Source organism: Zootermopsis nevadensis, unplaced genomic scaffold (assembly GCF_977971745.1).
Source record: "Zootermopsis nevadensis isolate Lab colony 2312 unplaced genomic scaffold, Znev_1.0 Znev_ptg000003l, whole genome shotgun sequence".
NCBI lineage: Eukaryota > Metazoa > Arthropoda > Insecta > Blattodea > Termopsidae > Zootermopsis > Zootermopsis nevadensis.
In genome coordinates this window covers 1,904,688-1,922,530 of record NW_028259135.1, presented here as the reverse complement: position 1 = coordinate 1,922,530, position 17,843 = coordinate 1,904,688, and the positions used below count along the sequence as shown (strand labels likewise).

Genomic DNA, 17,843 nt, shown 5'->3' with positions numbered 1-17,843 from the left:
GATTGATTATTAATTTCTTACAGTGGTCACACAACGTTACGAGGTGAATGTAATGGACGAGCATGTGTTACGAGGGAACACGGCCATTATTAAATGTCACATTCCAAGTTTTGTAGCTGATTACGTTTTTGTATCATCGTGGTTGGAGAATGAACACACGGAGATCTTCCAGGATGGTAGCCATTATGGTACATGGTTTTGTTTTGTTTTGTTTGCAGGTTTTGGTCACCTCACTCCATTCTGAAGACATTTTCCTCTGTCATGGTCATTCCACACTCCTTCCAGCAGTATAATTATTAATCTGTAGAAAAGATGTATTCTGTGGAGTATTACCATTTTAGTGCTGTATCTTCCCATATAACAGAAAAGCTCAATTTCAAATACTTTTTGATTATATAACCTCAAACTTACAGCTGCTTCTGCTATAGTTGATGGCATACAAATTATTATTAACAGTATGGACTGTGGGATTATTTTTAAACTGATAATCTGAGTAGTTATATATGCATATAGGAAAGAGTCAGATTTGAAAATGACATGTATGCTTGCATGCATATATTTTTGTCACCCCCAATTATTAGTATGTATTGGAAAATTCTTATGTTCAATTCTCTGATATATTAGGGACTCAAAATGACTTTCACTAGCCCATTTTTAAGATGAAATATGTATGTTTTTAAACATTTTTATGTAATTCCATAACCAAACAAAATGTGGTTGTGGTAAACATATATTTCTGATAAAACAATGTCTATCTTATTACCACTGACCTGTATTTTGTTTGCATTCTGACTTACAATTTTTTGGAATTCAACCCCAAATCTGCACACAGTTTGTTGAGGACTGTCATTAAATGAACTTAATTCAGAATATTGTATTTGTGAGCAGAAGAGTTTATTTCTCAAATGCCACCAGATCATGCATGAGTTATATGATGGCCCTTTGTTAAAGTACCATAATATAGCAGCAAACCTGGCTCACCTTGGTCCACATATCTAATGCAGGGTTTGAAGAACACATACAGAAAAAAGAACTTGTTTCTGACAAATAAAGTAATCTGATCCTTAAAAGATTAAGAGACTTAATTATTGAAAAATTATCCTGGTAATTACATTCAAGAAGATGTGATAAGTTTAACAACAGAATCTTGAAATCCTTTAACCACAGAATGCATCTTCTGAGTGTGATAGAGTAAAAGAAGGCTTTGGAAGTTTGCCATAAGGAACTGTATAATTCTTTGCATGTTTTTTTTAACGAGATTTATTTATAATGTGTAGGGAAATAATTATCATGCATTTGAATTGCTTCCACAGGCTTTATGAACTCTTTATTTGTGTGTAGAATTAACGGTTCCCGTTTTCCCTCAACATGTGTATATTTTTATGTGTTGAAGTCCATGTCATACTGTAGTTCAAATTCAATTTAATTTTTATAATTGGTGAATAAAAATGTAACATTAAAGTAGAAATACCACTTTGAAAATCTTCTCAAGTTAAACCATTCTATAAAATGCATGAATGTTTTGAAATCAGTACATTATTTCTTTTGTTACGAGTTAACATAATAGTTTGGTGGTATTTTTCTTGCTAAGCTGTGCGGTTAAAAGTTAACTGTTATTGCTAAATGATTCCTTTATTCTTATGTACCACAACCACCAAAGTCAGAATTCCTTGCTGCTTCTCATATTTCGGTTATATTTACCAGGGCGTATTTTCTGTAGTAGCAAGTTTTGTACTTGTAAGACATTTGAAAGGTTGTGGTAATTTAAGAAAGAGGGTTAATAAAGATTATGTAATACCCATTGCATGCAACACTACTAGAATTCATAGAACACTCTGTCAGAAATAGCATGTTACTTATTGTTAGCAGGTATGAGTTAGTTGAATGGTAATAGTTTCACTTTGGTAAGTCAGCAAATTCTTTTTCAAGTACTGCCTATTTACGCTACCTCTCATCATTCCTCTGATACTCAGTGCTCATCTTAATTTGACCATAATATACTTGAGCATAAAGTTTTTTAAGATAATGTATTTAAAGCTGGAAATGTGTTGAAAAAATCTAAGGCAATGAAAAATTAGCTATGAAACAGGTGATATCTTCGAAAGCTTATTTATAATTTACATTATTGTGTCATAATTAATTTTCTGTCACTCTGCCTTCACTAAATCCTGACCCTCTCATGATGAACTCAAGATAAAGTAATTCCCCTCCTACTTTGTATTATGGTTTTGAAACAATAATAGAATGAAAGAAAATGGTTAGCAGTATGTCACTTTTAAATAAAGTTTTGTTTTAAGTATTCCAAAATATATAAGAATAGATGGTTGTTATTACCCAAGTTGTGTTTATTACAAACAAACTATAATATCAGGCATATTCTGATGTCCAGGTGGAAATAATTAAATCTAGTCAAATCTTACTTTTCTGTGTTAGCGTGATTAGTAGACAGTCACACTTGAGAATCGCTGCTCTAGAAATCTTTGCACAGGAAAGCATTAACGAGAACAAGTATAATAAGACATTTTAACAGTACATTGGGGATCGGAGTGTTTATGAAATGCGTTCAGGTGTTGCTTGCAGTGTGTATATATTGTGGAAGGTACAATGATGTTTTGTGTATGCAGATGGAAAGTACTTGGTGCTCCCTTCTGGAGAGCTTCATATTCGTGATGTTGGACCAGAAGATGGTTATAAATCTTACCAGTGTCGAACAAAGCATCGCCTCACTGGAGAGACAAGACTGAGTGCAACTAAGGGTCGTTTAGTCATCACTGGTGAGTGTGGAATAATTTTATTGTCTCGTCTTCATAAGCACAATGCCCAGAATTGAAACTCTGTTTACTGAACAGCAGGATGTTAACAGCCCTGATCAGAAGTTTATATACCTCTTGCTCAGCGTAGTTAAAATAACTGGCAGGTTAGTTCGAGTGGTAACGTAGCATACTTGCATTTTAGAGGTGCACAGTTTGAACCTTGGCCATGGCACTGGCTATCATACTATCGTGACATGTGTATTGCTTTGCCAAGATGATATCTTGCAGAGGCCACAGCCTTATCTATCCAACTACTTCCAAATCATTATGTGTAATTATCCTCTTATGGTAAACCAATTTTAAACATGTCTGCTGTTTTAGAGACAAGTTAGACAACCAGCTATAACCATAATACTACCATTGTGGTAGTAATTTGAAATCAAAGTTAAGTCCAACTAACGGCCCCATAATAAACAGGTTTAAATCTCATGTTCTTGTACAGAAAGGGTTAAACAAGCTAAAATCAAGTCAAGCTTAATTTTAACTGGCCTTAAATATTGATGGTAGCTTGTCATTGACACCAGATGGTTATGATTGTATAATTGGTACTCATGAGTTGAGATGGTTCTGTATTGCACATTATTCCTACACTTTCATCACTGGATTTTCTGGTACCTGTCATACCATTCTCATAATTATAAACATGAAAACTTGAAAATAATGACTAAGCACATAGAAGTAACTTCACAGAAATTAACTGAATGTAGTTCAGAAGATATATTTGTTCCAATAATTGTTGGACGTGTGATGAAGTTTAAATTGCATAGTAATTTGTGAACAAATGGATGTGTTTGTTCTTTATTGAATGCTTGAGAAAGGGCATTGTGCTTTTTAATGTTGTTTCAAGTTGACCATAATTTTCTTTGATTTTATAAAGTACATACTTTGTTTTTAAACAATGTATGTTCATTCCAGAATTGTTACATTGTCGTGACGAAAAGGACAATTTGAAATAACAAACTATTGTTACCATTATGGTGATAGAGAGATATTCCTGTGTTGTACAGTTTCAGAAGTTATTGGCAAATATATTAATAGTTGTTCGTGGGAATGCACTACAAAAGTAAATATTAGAATTAAACATTTGGGGAGTAAATGTATGAACCCTTTGAAGCCAAAGCTAGTATTAAATTATTTAAACATTAATTTCTTACCTGAGAGAAAACACAACCTGATGCCATTACAACGAACAATGTTTAAGGAAAAAAATTACTGTTTACTCTGAGAATCATATGAAATCAATAAATACACTTTGTGGGCGAACATGCAATTACTGATTTTTAAGGCAGGTGGTACATGCAGTTAATAACTAGGCTTTGAAGGGTTAATTTTGCAGCACACTGTCTAATGACTGTGATTTGAAATAAGAACAAAGTAATGTAAAGGGAGAACCAACAATGTATAACCTGTAAGACTTGAGGTTCTCACAGCGGTGATTATGAAGATTTCCGTCTTCTGGGTTGTTGCGCTGTGTAGTCTGGTCGATGTTAACCAACGTTTCGGAGGTTATACTGCCTCCGTCATCAGGGCGCCCTGATGACGGAGGCAGTATGACCTCTGAAACGTTGGTTAACATCGACCAGACTACACAGCGCAACAACCCAGAAGACGGAAATCTTCAATGTATAACCTATAATAGTGACAGACTTCTCTTACAGAAATAATATTTATTCAAGTACACATGCATATATTTGGGGTCGCTTGTGTGCGTGGCAGTTATGGAACATGGCACGCAAGAATGCTGTATCAAGTCTTTACCTTGAGCAATCTACAAGTTGCACTGGTTTTATCTGAGCATTCATAGTAAACACAATCAAAATACAGTGGTTAATAATAGAAACCGTTGTAAACAAAATGGGAAACATGTTGGTCTTGCAATCTGTTAGGGGCAGGAATATCTCTTTATGACAGACACCCACCACTCAAGATCATGTACAGTTATCATCAGTAAATAAAAGTTGACTTGTTTTGGAACATTTGTTTTGTGATTTGTTGGCTTGTAGTGATCTTGGGTGAATATTATGCAGTTTGTTTTGTACTTAGTAACATATAATATGAACTTGTCACAATTTATTTGGTTTAAGTACAACTTGAGAATTGCAAAGTGCATGTGACAGTTGAATGTGTTCTCAGGACACATTCAACTTAAAAAAAAAAAATGTTGCCTGAATGTTGGGATAGGGTACCCCTGCTAAGTGGATGGGCACTTTTCAAAAATGTAATCGGTTGATTTTCTAAATTAAATGTTGGTAATCTTATCTTGGCAACAGTGGCTATGTTACTTGAAATTGCTCCGTATTACAATCCACTTTCCATATCGAGCCAGTCTAAAGGTAAGTTGTAGTTTATAAGAGCTAGTAGAATTCAGGTGGTGCATGATGAATTATGCATAGTGAAATGAGCGGTGGTATGATATTTCGTTCGTATGATTACATTTACAATTCTTCACGTCACACAACTATTAATATCATCAGTGCTGAAGATCAATTTGCAAAGTCCATACATAAATCTGTTTAGCTTCCTGCACTTTTCGTATCCTTGGTAGTATCAAGCAGACATTTTCTACAGTTTGCATGGGCATATAGTATCTTTTGTTGTTTATATTAGGAATTGATGAATGAACTCTCATGTGGTCAGGTCATACACAGTGCTGCCTGATGTCTGTTGCTTTAATATAAATTGATGATTGATTGATGGATTTATAGTTGACTTATCTGCACAGGTTATTCACAGGTTATTTTCAGGGGGTTATAAAACTGTGAAGTTGTCTGCTGCTAGTGAAAACCTAATTTGTGATGGAGTTAAGATATTGTAAGGTTGTTATTCCCTTGTAATTCATGCATCTTTTCAACCTCACTCCACCCCCTTTCTTTCCTGTCGTCCATTCAGTAGTGTTTTGTAAAACTCAGTCCTGTAGGCTTCTGTGAACACAGTGATAAATATTCAGATTCATAATAGCAGGAAGTTTTTTGAAGTGCCGGCTGCTTAAGGAAGACCATATACCATGGAGTGAATGAGTTGGTGTTAGTTTGGTTGATTTTAGTAGTGAGGGACTTAACAGCAACAAAATTTGAGCCAAACAGATTGAATGGACATAGTGTACGGCAATTTATCAGAATATTTTGTAAGATATTGTAAGTGCGTCATATTGTGATTTATTAAATATTAAAAATATATTAAAATTGGCCGTCAATCACAATATAAGATAATTAAAAGATTAAAATATCATTTTTCGTTCCGTATCGAGTACTCGATTTACATGTGGAACATTTACGACATGTTTCGGCTATATATAGCCGTCATCAGGTGTTATATTATAAACTTTTTAACTGAATTACTGATTTTTACTGATATTTAATGATTTTTTGATTTTTTTAATGATTTTTTTTGATCATTAAATATCAGTAAAAATCAGTAATTCAGTTAAAAAGTTTATAATATAACACCTGATGACGGCTATATATAGCCGAAACATGTCGTAAATGTTCCACATGTAAATCGAGTACTCGATAAGGAACGTAAAATGATATTTTAATCTTTTAACTATCTTATATTGTGATTGACGGCCAATTTTAATATATTTTTAATATAGAATATTTTGTGTAACTTCAAGAGTTAACTTATCAGAAGGGAGTCCAATCTACACAGTCACAGAGGGCCGTAACACACAGCACAGTCGTATGGTTACACCTGTGAATTCTAATCTTGGCGTAGTTTTACATTGCGTAGACACTGTTGGCAAACTGTACCAGCCACTGCCACCCTACAGGTTATGAGCACAGTAATAATGAAGTACAAGCCAGAACAATTTGAATAATAAGTAATGCTGGGGGAGGGGGTGGTGGTGAAGGAGGAGGGGAAGAAAGGTGTAAGAATGTCCTGGCAGCCAGCACAACAGATGAGAAAGGTAATTTAAAACATACCATCGGAACAAAATTTAGGAAACAACTCACCTTCCAGGCCACAAGGAAAGCACATTTTGACTAGATCCGGATAATGCTGTGCTATCATCATGTTCGTGTCTTTACTGCCTCCAGTGACTTTATAACCAGTTTTACAAAATGTTTGAACTTCAGAGGACACCTTGTCACTTGTATAGTTTATGTCTTGTCATCAGTAATACCAATGTGGGAGCTGTGAAAAATTCTGATGTTGAAGTGACAATAATGACACTTGATGTAGGACCCAGGAATTTTGTGTGGTACTAGGTTTTTGAAAACATTTGTTAAGGTAGTTTTTGTAGAAGGCATGCAGAATCTATAGTCAGCCTCCAGTTGGATGCCATATGAAATTTTGAATAATTTATGTGGGAACCGTTTTTCATTATGTTAACAATTACAAACATGGTGTTGTAGAAAACTTTGAGGTTGTGTTATTCAAATTTAATATCGTGGGAATCTCTGGTATTTTAATTATGCACATAAATTGATAGCTAAATTGCATAATTATTAATCTGATATTGAGCATTTCAGAGTTAACTTGATTCCTTGTTTCCTCCCTGTCAGAACCAGTTGGCAGTTCTGTGCCCAAATTCCCTACCATGGACAAAAGTCGGGGGTTCGAAGCTAAAGTGAATAATAATTTCACCTTGCTCTGTCCTGCTCAGGGATTCCCTGTTCCAGCATTCAGGTGAGACAGCATTGCATTCTGATTGGCTTAACTTTAATTTCATAGAGCCAGTAGGCAGTTCCATACCAAAATTTCCAACCATGGATAATGTGCGGGGTTTCCAAGTTATCAGAGATAAAAGTTTTACATTGCTGTGCCCAGCGCAGGGTTTTCCTGTCCCAACTTACAGGTAAGCACTTAATGCTGCTGCTGCTTGAGTCTCTATCTTTTCACACATTTGTTGAAGTTTTTATTCCTTAAGGTTATAATATCTAAGGCAGCATAATGTCTAGCACTCCTCTTTCACCTCTGGAAGGTACAGTGCCCTGTTTATACTTTTGGTGAAACGTTGATTGTTTTTCCCAGCTAAATGCTGGTATTATATCACCAAATCATACATTTTTAAATTCTGATTGCACTTGGTGTATTCCCTTCTTCTACAGTTTCTTCATGTTTTAGTAAAAAAATAAAATAAATCATTTATGACAGCTTGAATGTTGTAGAAAACATTAGGAAACATATTCTGCCCCTCAGTATTATTGAATTATCACTAAGCAGAAGTGATATAGTTTGGTATCCAAATTCAGTTTCCAATTCAATTTCATAGAGCCTGTTGGGAGTTCAGTTCCAAAATTTCCTTCTGTGGATAAAATACAAGGACTTGAGGCAAAGTCCAACCAGAGCTTTGCGTTACTCTGCCCAGCGCAGGGGTTCCCCATCCCATCTTCCAGGTCAGTAGGGCACTTTACTGTTTCTTGCTTTTTAAATCTGATATAAGGCAATACCTTTTGATTCATGGAGTTCCTTTGTCTATTATTCAATTTCTGCAAGTTGGACTTGAAAAAAAAAACAGTTTCTTGCATGAGGTTATTTTGTGAAACGGGGAGCAGACATTAACAACAGTCATTACAATTAACAGACTTTGTTTTAGCTTACCTTTTCATTATTTATGTCAAGGTGTTGGTAGTATTTTTCCAACTGTTTTCTCTTATGTCAGTGATAGAATTAGCAGTATTTGGTGGTTTGCTGCAGTACGACTTCGCAAGGTGACAAAATACGTTTATTATGCATCTTTGGTTATTATACATTCAGTACAAAAAATTGTTTTCGTTTCCATTTCATAGAGCCTGTTGGAGGTTCAGTTCCAAAATTCTCATCTGTGGCTAAAACACAAGGGCTTGAGACTAAATCAAATCAAAGTTTTACATTACTCTGTCCAGCGCAGGGTTTTCCTGTTCCCACTTACAGGTCAGTGTAGTGAGATTTTTCTTGTAAGGTACTGTTTGCCTCTCTAGTTTTCATGTGTTTTGTTGCATGACTGTCAGCAAAGTTTGTAATTAATAATGAAGTGATAATTCTTAAGTCTTGAGGCTTTCATGGCAATTAGTTGAGGCTTGTGTGATTTACTTAATAACAGTGCCTGTGTTTCGGACTGTATAGCATCAAATTGTAGGATGAGTAATGATTTGTAAAGGGCAAAGAGGGGTGTGGTCTTGGCATGATATAAGTAATTATCTAGTCATTTGCCTGGAGGACTGATGAAAACTATGGAAAAATTTAGTCAGGAAAATCCATCTCTGTACTGATGTTTGAACTTTGGTACCCCTGGATATGAAGTAGGAGTGCTGACTACTTGATTGTGATGTTATGATTAGTTTGACAACGTTTTGGAAAAGAAAAGTAATACTACAGACATTTCAGAAACAGAGAAACCATCTCAACAGGACTAATGATAAATTATTTGACAATTCATCACAGTTTCAGTTTGGATAAAAGAAACAGACCTGATAAGAGCCATATTTTCAAAATCTAATTTCAGACTGAGATTCTCCATAATAATAATAATTTATTTACATTCCATGGATCCATAAGACAGTCAGATGACAATAGGATGTGGAAAAAGTCATAATAATAAAAATAATAATAATACAATACATATTATAAAGTACAATTCGTACTATTATATAAATTTCACATAATAAAAAACAAAGTATTCACCTAGAGAAATGATAAGCTACAAATAGATCTACCCATTACACACAAGAAAAATTTATCACTTATTTGTAAACAACATAAATTCATTGACAGAGTAAATGGAGTGTGTAATTAAGTATCTTTTTAATGCTACCTTAAATTGCTCCTTCTTATTTACAAGACTTGTGAGATTTGATGGTAGATTGTTGAAAATGTTGATTCCTGCATAATATGCACTCTTCTGAAAGCATGAGAGGTTGGTTTTCCTCTAGTGTTTTGAGATTTTTTTCTTGAAGTAGCCACTGCTGTGACATTCCAGATATTTACCCACTCATCTTTTGTGACAACTTCTCATTACATTAACATAATTTATGTACTTGGAACAGCATTGTTAAATAACATTAGAATCAGTCATCCAGCTACTTTAGCATCTACTGTCATAAGGATTATTTATCTGACACTTTTGGGATAAGAGTCCTGATACTTAAACAAGTCTCTTTGCAACTCTTCCATCAGCCTTTTTTGTTCTCATTTTTTGAAACACATTGTCTTTCTCACAATTCATACACTTCCTTCCTTGGGTTAGGTAGTTACCCTGAGAAGTGCAAGGTTCCCATTTGTCTGCACCACAAATCAGAACGCAACTCCTCACAGTCCCTTCCAATGTTCCACTAAAAACAAGAGTAATGTTTATACCTGACTTAGAGGACGTTTCTCTATAGGTTAATAACAGTGGTTGATTCATTACACCATAATTATGTTTTACATTGTTCACTGTCTGATATTTAATATACAGGACATCTCAGAAGTTGGCCATACCAACATATGTTTTGTATTATTATTATTATTATTTTTGAGGTGAATGGTATTGGTTTGCTGCTTTATGGTTAAGTGGTTAGCATACAAGTTCAGTACTCCAAGTCATAGCGCTAATGCCATAAATAAAAACAATAAAACTATCTGAAGATGGCTCCCTTCTGCATTCTGGGTTGTAGCATCATGTAGTCTGATAGAAATTTACCAATGTTTCAGAGGTAGACTTCTACCAGTCTGCATCGTGCTACAACCCAGCAGACAGCCATCTTCATACTCACTACTGTGAGAAGCTCAAATCCTACTTAATAGCGGTTAGAACACTGGCCTTGTAATCCTGGGGTCTCGGGTTCGATTCCCGGCGCTGCCCGAATTTATAACTTGTGTTGGGCAAGGCCGTGGTCTAGGCAACACGGAGTTTTCCTCCGTGGCATCCCAATAATTACTCCATTCACACACAGAAGAAGGCAATGGCAAACCACTTCTGGATCATCTGCCAAGAACGTATATGAACAGGTCCCAGTCCGAGAAAAGGATGGAAGGATCCTGTTCATATGGACCTGTCGTCAGACAGAACACTAAATAAATAAATAAATATAATAACAAACAATTGTCAGAAATGGGAGTAGACCTGATGTAGAGATGATGTGTGCATTAAGTATTCCTCAGACAAATGAACAGTGTCTAACATAATCATAGTGTAAAGGAGGAGGATGCTAGTAGGCAGAATTGCAATCTTCTTGCAGAACCAGTGGGCTCAGCTGCACCTAAAGTTCCTCCCCTCACCAAAATATATACAACTGAACAGGTCGTTGGTGTTAAGTTATCACTAGCCTGTCCAGCCCAGGGCTTCCCCCCTCCATCATTCAGGTAAGATGCCAAATTTTGTATTGCATGGTATTAACATGGAACAACCATGATTCTTTATATATTAACTAGGCATGTTGTGGACTTTGTAAATTTATTACGACCCTCAGCACAACTCTATAGTAATAAGATTTTGCACACAGTATATGAATTCTTCTGCCATCTGTATAATTGGTTGTAACTATTTCTGATTCTAACATCAGGTATAGTAGAATTTTTGAAGACCTACACACAGTGTTATTCTTGTAGCAAAGGTGACTCCTTTTGTAGGTACCTTAGACAGAGCTTCATTTACATAACTTTGGTATTAAAAAATTGCATTGAGTCCTCTCTAAAGTAATGTAGACATAAATATTTCAGTGCAGTAGTAGTGAGATCTTCATCTCACTCTCAACATTAAGTACTTAAGGCCAGCAGTTAAAGTGTTAAATCATTCTTATTGTGCTTTTAGTGACTACATGGTTAGGAGAAAAGTGTTGAAAGGACTTTATGGCCACTAGAGAGTTCTGTCAACTATTTTCCTAACCATGTGGTTGCTGAAACATATTTTATCATCTCCCATCCTCAACCATGTGCTTTCTCCTGATAGGATAGCACCCTCACTCATCTAATTCCACCAACAATGTCCTTTATATTCCACTAATCAGCTATAACCTGATCTGTGTAAGGCTTCCTTACCCCCCAAATACATTTACCTTGAAGGTGGCAACTGCAGTGTTTGCCAGCATAGAAAATCTTCTTCATTTATTGTGTCAAGTCCCTACAATCTGAAGATTTTCTTGCAGTTTGTGATCGTCTTCACTCTACAGCCTGTGCAATTGAAATATTGTAATTACATAACCAAAAATGAAACAGTTAAGATTGATGAATGGGGATGGATGTGGGAGGAAGCCATTGTGGTTCTGTCCCAGCATAATTTACTTCAGAAACTTGTCAGATTAGCCAGCCCTCAACCACAATTTGAACTTTTTGCCTTCCAAATGTGCCATCTCTCTCTGTTGTATCCATTGTATTAATCAAGTTAAACTGATGTCTGCCTCTGGTGTGCTAACCTCAGGGGTATCCAGTCCCATGAACCTCCTCTTTCGTGTGTTCGATTCAGTTGAAGTTTCATGCATAAAATGTAAGACTTGAGGTTCTCACAGCGGTGAGTATGAAGATATCCGTCTTCTGGGTTATTGCGCTGTGTAGTCTGGTCGATGTTAACCAACGTTTCAGAGGTCATACTGCCTCCTACCTGCCTGCCGTCGCCCTGATGACGGAGGCAGTATGACCTCTGAAACGTTGGTTAACATCGACCAGACTACACAGCGCAATAACCCAGAAGACGGATATCTTCATGCATAAAACTTAGGTGTTGTAATATCAGTCAACTGTCTTGATGTCTTGTCCTAACCGTTACATCATTCCAACACTGTGCAAAGTAATGTACTTCATATTATTGTCCATTGCATTGCAGTTGACAGCTAGCCATCCAAACACTCTGTTTAGTTAAATCATCTCTTCATATTATCTGTGAGTGAAAGTTGGAGCTTAGTTCTCATAGGTCTTCTTAAGCAATTATTCTGTTTAAATGGAGAGTAGCCACTTTTGACTGATTTTGAAGCAGACAGGGTTAATATTTCAAAATGTAATCTTTGGAGTATGTATTGCCACATGAGCCATTTCTTTCCTGTAGAGCCCGTTGGAGCAAAAGCTCCGACATTTTCAACTGATCTGAAAAGTGGTTCATTCATGAGAAAGTCTGGTCATGGGTTTGGACTGCTGTGTCAGGCCCAGGCTTATCCTGTCCCAGCATTTAGGTAAGGCACTTATGATACATGATTACATCTAATTTTGAAATAAAACTAAGTTCTCATTGAAAAGGGGCACATGAAGTCTCACTTATGAGACCAAGCAGTACATAAACTGAAGAAATGTAAGACTTGAGGTTCTCACAGCGGTGAGTATGAAGATATCCGTCTTCTGGGTTATTGCGCTGTGTAGTCTGGTCGATGTTAACCAACGTTTCAGAGGTCATACTGCCTCCGTCATCAGGGCGATGAATATGCCAATAGGGTGTGAGGAGCTGGATTTATAGGTCGGGAAGTGAAAGGTGTAGCCTGCCCCGAGCCAATAGGAGCTCACACCCTATTGGCATATTCATCGCCCTGATGACGGAGGCATTATGACCTCTGAAACGTTGGTTAACATCGACCAGACTACACAGCGCAATAACCCAGAAGACGGATATCTTCAAACTGAAGAAAGTTCAGAAACACTAAGTACGATTTGAGGTTTTCATGGCTGTCTTCTGGGTTGCGCCGTGTAGTCTGGTAGAAGTTTACCGTGGTAAACTTTTACCAGACTACATAGTGCAACAACCCAGAAGACAACCATCTTCAGAAACACTAATCTAAAGTCACTTACTTGATTTGAATGCTTTGGATTTAATGCTGTGTGTTAAACTGTGTTTGTTAGAGAGGAGCAAAACAGATCTTTATAAAGATTTCCGTCTTCTGGGTTGTTGCGCTGTGTAGAATATTCATCGCCCTGATGATGGAGGCAGTATGACCTCTGAAACGTTGGTTAACATCGACCAGACTACACAGCGCAACAACCCAGAAGACAGAAATCTTCATACTCACCGCTGTGAGAACCTCAAGTCTTACAGATCTTTATATTTTGTACTGGAGAGTTTTGACATCAACAGAATATATATGGCATTCTAGCCATAACATGTTTGAAATCACATGTGAGAAGTTAATTATGGTTTTGTGGGTTGTGATACTGTGTGGTCTTGTAAATGGTTACCAATGGTGGACCTGAAGATGGAGATGATGCATTACTACGGAATGTTGGTAACCACCTAAAGTCCATATGACATCACAATCCAGAAGACTGACGCCTTCATCACAATGAGAGTTTAAAATCTCAATGGGTGAGGAGTATATATTATAGCATCACACCACCAAACATCCTGTTTGTTTGTTTCTTTTCTCCTTCCTTTCTTTACTTCTATCTGTTTTTCATTTTCCCTTACACTTCTCTCTGTTATGCAGTTCATTCTCAAAAATATTGTATTATATTTAGAATTAATCACCTTTTATCGTGAATGGTGGAGAACTAGTTCTTTGCGAGTATTATGGAAGGATTCTTTGACTGTTGGGCTAATATTTTCAACAGTGTATGGCATGAGAAAGTCTTGCATACAGTGACTGCTTCCACAGTCATCCCCCATTTATCATTCAGGTTGATCCTATCACAGATCTTTCAGTGGTGCATAATCTAAATATCAGATTAAACATCAATAAGAATGGGTGTTGGGGTCAGGTTTTCATTTGTTAATTAGAATTCACTATCCTTGTATGTGGTTATGAAATGCCAGCATTGTGTCCGTGAAATAAAGTGGTCTTCACTTATTTGTTCAGCCTAATATTAGAATATTAATGTCAATACAGAACCCGTTGGGGCAAAGGTGCCTACATTTTCTGGTGATGCCAAGGGCAGCTGGTTTGTCAAATACATGGGCCAAAGTTTTGGACTGCTTTGTCAAGCTCAGGGGTTTCCAGTCCCAGCATTTAGGTATGGTATAAAGCATGAACACGTTTCGATATTTGAAGTTAATGCTAGCGGTAGAGAGATTATTAAGTTTCTGATTATTCGGGAGGCAGATATTCTGGATTTTTAAAGATATTGCCTAAGTGAATTATTCCAGTTTTATCCCTTTGACATATATTAATTTGTGCCATGCATGTTCCTTGCTTCTGGTTTTGATGTTGAGGTTTTTCTATCTGACTGACATACTCACATTGACAGGCATTAGTCCACTTAACAATTGCTTGTTTATTTATTTATTTATTTTTATTTACAAGTTCCAAGAATCCAATAGTGGATATAGAACACGTCACAAACTCAAGTATAAAAACATAAAATACATACATTAAAAAATTACATCTAGACAAGCAGCGTACTAAATTCAAGACAATATAATTAGTATTTTTATTACAATAGTTATCCAATTAAGTACTCATCCACAGTGTAAAACGAGTGAGTAATTAAGAAATGCCTTAATGCAACCGTGAACTTTTTAAAATTATTTGAGGTATTCTTAACCTCTGTGGGTAATTTATTAAATATCTTTATACCCGCATAGTGAACTCCTTTCTGATAAGTAGTTAAATTGGCTTGGGGTAGATACAAATTTTGTCTCTGTCTAGTATCAATAGTATGAGAGTCAATGTTTGATGGAAAAAGAGTTTTGTTTTGTAATACAAACAATAATAAAGAAAATATATATTGTGATGCCAACGGTAAGATATCTAATTCTTTGAATATATTTCTACACGATACTCTATTGCTACATCCCATCATTGTTCTAATTGCCTTTTTCTGAAGGAGAAAAATAGTGTAACTACTAGATGAATTTCCCCAGAAAATGATGCCATAGCTCATTAAGGAATGAAAGAAAGCATAATAAATTGTCTTTAGTACTGAAATAGACATATATGGTTTCATATTTCTAATTACATAGCAAGCCTTGCTCAATTTTTTAATAAGTAGATCAATATGATTCTTCCAAGTTAATGTAGTGTCCTACATTTGGCATATGTCTTGTGAGAAGTAGTGATGAAATATTATGTTATTGGTACTGCTGTTTGAATAGGTCCCTGACTGAATGCCTTCTCTGAATTGGTGTAGTTTAAGGGAACTTTGTGCAGTAATCAGGATGTTTTTGTATGTTTCCACCATTGAATTAGTTTCTGTTGTCAGTGATGAATTTCGTCTGATATTTTTGAGTTGGGTTCTGCAGCATTCTATCCCAACATTTCAGTGTGATATATGTGGTAGACATGTTTTTATATTTTAATTCAATTGTTTAGAACCAGTTGGAGCAAAAGCACCGTTGTTTTCTAGTAGTAACGTGCGAGGCAGTTGGGTTGTAAGGTCATCTGCAGAGGGATTTGCCCTTCTGTGTCAGGCACAAAGTTTCCCTATCCCAACATTTAGGTAAGTTAGGCTCACTTGAAATGTGTATTGAGTTAACAAACATTAGAGTATATGTTGCATTTACAGGCAAATTATATCTTTTACACAAGAGCGAAGACTTGTGTGAGTCGTGAAGTTTTAGATACTGCATCTTTTTACTGTAAACCCTTTACTAATGTCTTGAAACTATTGGATATTGTTGGTGTAGCGTCATTACTAAGTATAACTTAATCATTCAGAACCAGTAGGAGTGAAGGCACCAACATTTTCTAGTGGCAACATGAGGGGGAGCTGGTTTGTCAGATCAGCTGGTGAGGGATTTGCCCTTCTTTGTCAGGCTCAAAGTTTCCCAGTCCCAACATTTAGGTAAGTTAGTAACATTGTGTGAATATCATACATAAATATTAAAAAGATTGAAGACATGTAAGTTTCAGGCTGACAGAATAGAATTTGTACGAGTATCTTGTCAAAAATATACTTTGTTTGAAGATATCCGTCTTCTGGGTTATTGCGCTGTGTAGTCTGGTCGATGTTAACCAACGTTTCAGAGGTCATACTGCCTCCGTCATCAGGGCGATGAATATGCCAATAGGGTGTGATCCATACAACCAAACTCACCTTTCTCTCTCTACTTTCTCCCCCCTCCCACTCTCGCCCACATGCTACCATTGGTCCACTCCCATACCTGCTACCATTGGCTCGGGGCAGGCTACACCTTTCACTTCCCGGCCTATAAATCCAGCTCCTCACACCCTATTGGCATATTCATCGCCCTGATGACGGAGGCAGTATGACCTCTGAAACGTTGGTTAACATCGACCAGACTACACAGCGCAATAACCCAGAAGACGGATATCTTCATACTCACCGCTGTGAGAACCTCAAGTCTTACATATACTTTGTTTATTTTATGAAATTATAAGGACAGTATTTAGTACATTCTAATAAGAACTTCTTCTTAGTTAAATAGTTAAAACAGAATATCAAAGAACTTGTTAGGTTTCATGTTAATATCTTATAAATGTATGGTGTACTGAAAAGCAGGATATTTATTTCCAAGCCACATATATTCTGAAATTTTGTTGTTGTATGGAGGGTGAGACTATGTCCCTGTGGAACTGTGGCCAGTAATAGGCCCTTTGTCCATCGCCCAGATGATATGTGAGTAAATGTGGAGCATTGGTGGAATGATACTGACAGGGGAAAATCAAAGACTCAGGGGGATTACCTATCCCATTGCCACTTTGTCTATTACAGACCTCACAACCTCACATGGACTGCCTTAGGATTGAACTCGGGCCTGTGCAGAGAGAAGTAGGTGACTTTCCTGACATGGCCCTTCTTATGATATCATGGTATTCCAAACTTTCCATGTTCAGAGTACTGTTTTAGTCTTGGAAAGTACTGATGGAACTTCACTTAAAATGGCTGCAGACTAGAATAAATAAGCTGAATTAATCTTGTTTGTGTAGTGCAAAAAATATTGGTTACCAGTCCAGTTTGTGTAGCGGTAATCCTCTTGACTTTTCCTACTCACTTTGAACATCAGACAGACCACCAGCTATCCTGACAGGCCTTTAAAGGGATTCTGCAGTCCCTTCAGAAGTGCCACGGTGGTCTAGCGGTTAGAACGCTGGCCTTGTAATCCTGGGGTCTCGGGTTCGATTCCCGGTGGTGCCCGAATTTATAACTTGTGTTGGGCAAGGCCGTGGTCTAGGCAACACGGAGTTTTCCTCCGGGGGCTTCCCCGGTTTCTCCATGGTATCCCAACAATTACTCCATTCACACTTACACAGAAGA

General features: G+C 36.6%; 1 protein-coding gene across 50 annotated transcripts in view; it reads left to right on the top strand.

Annotated features, from left to right (window-relative positions):
- Positions 1–17,843, top strand: part of Dscam1 (Down syndrome cell adhesion molecule 1) — a 183,743-nt gene that overhangs the window by 55,837 nt on the left and 110,063 nt on the right. For 32 of the 50 annotated variants that reach the window (XM_087360578.1, XM_087360570.1, XM_087360594.1 and 29 more), the window contains exon 6: positions 2,625–2,774. In XM_087360578.1, coding sequence (XP_087216704.1) covers positions 2,625–2,774 — 150 coding nt within the window. Of the gene's footprint in view, positions 1–23; positions 189–2,624; positions 2,775–7,487; positions 7,612–8,545; positions 8,670–10,954; positions 11,079–12,753; positions 12,878–14,515; positions 14,640–17,843 lie in introns of those variants that run through there. The other 18 variants (XM_087360689.1, XM_087360740.1, XM_087360826.1 and 15 more) reach the window with 7 other exon arrangements.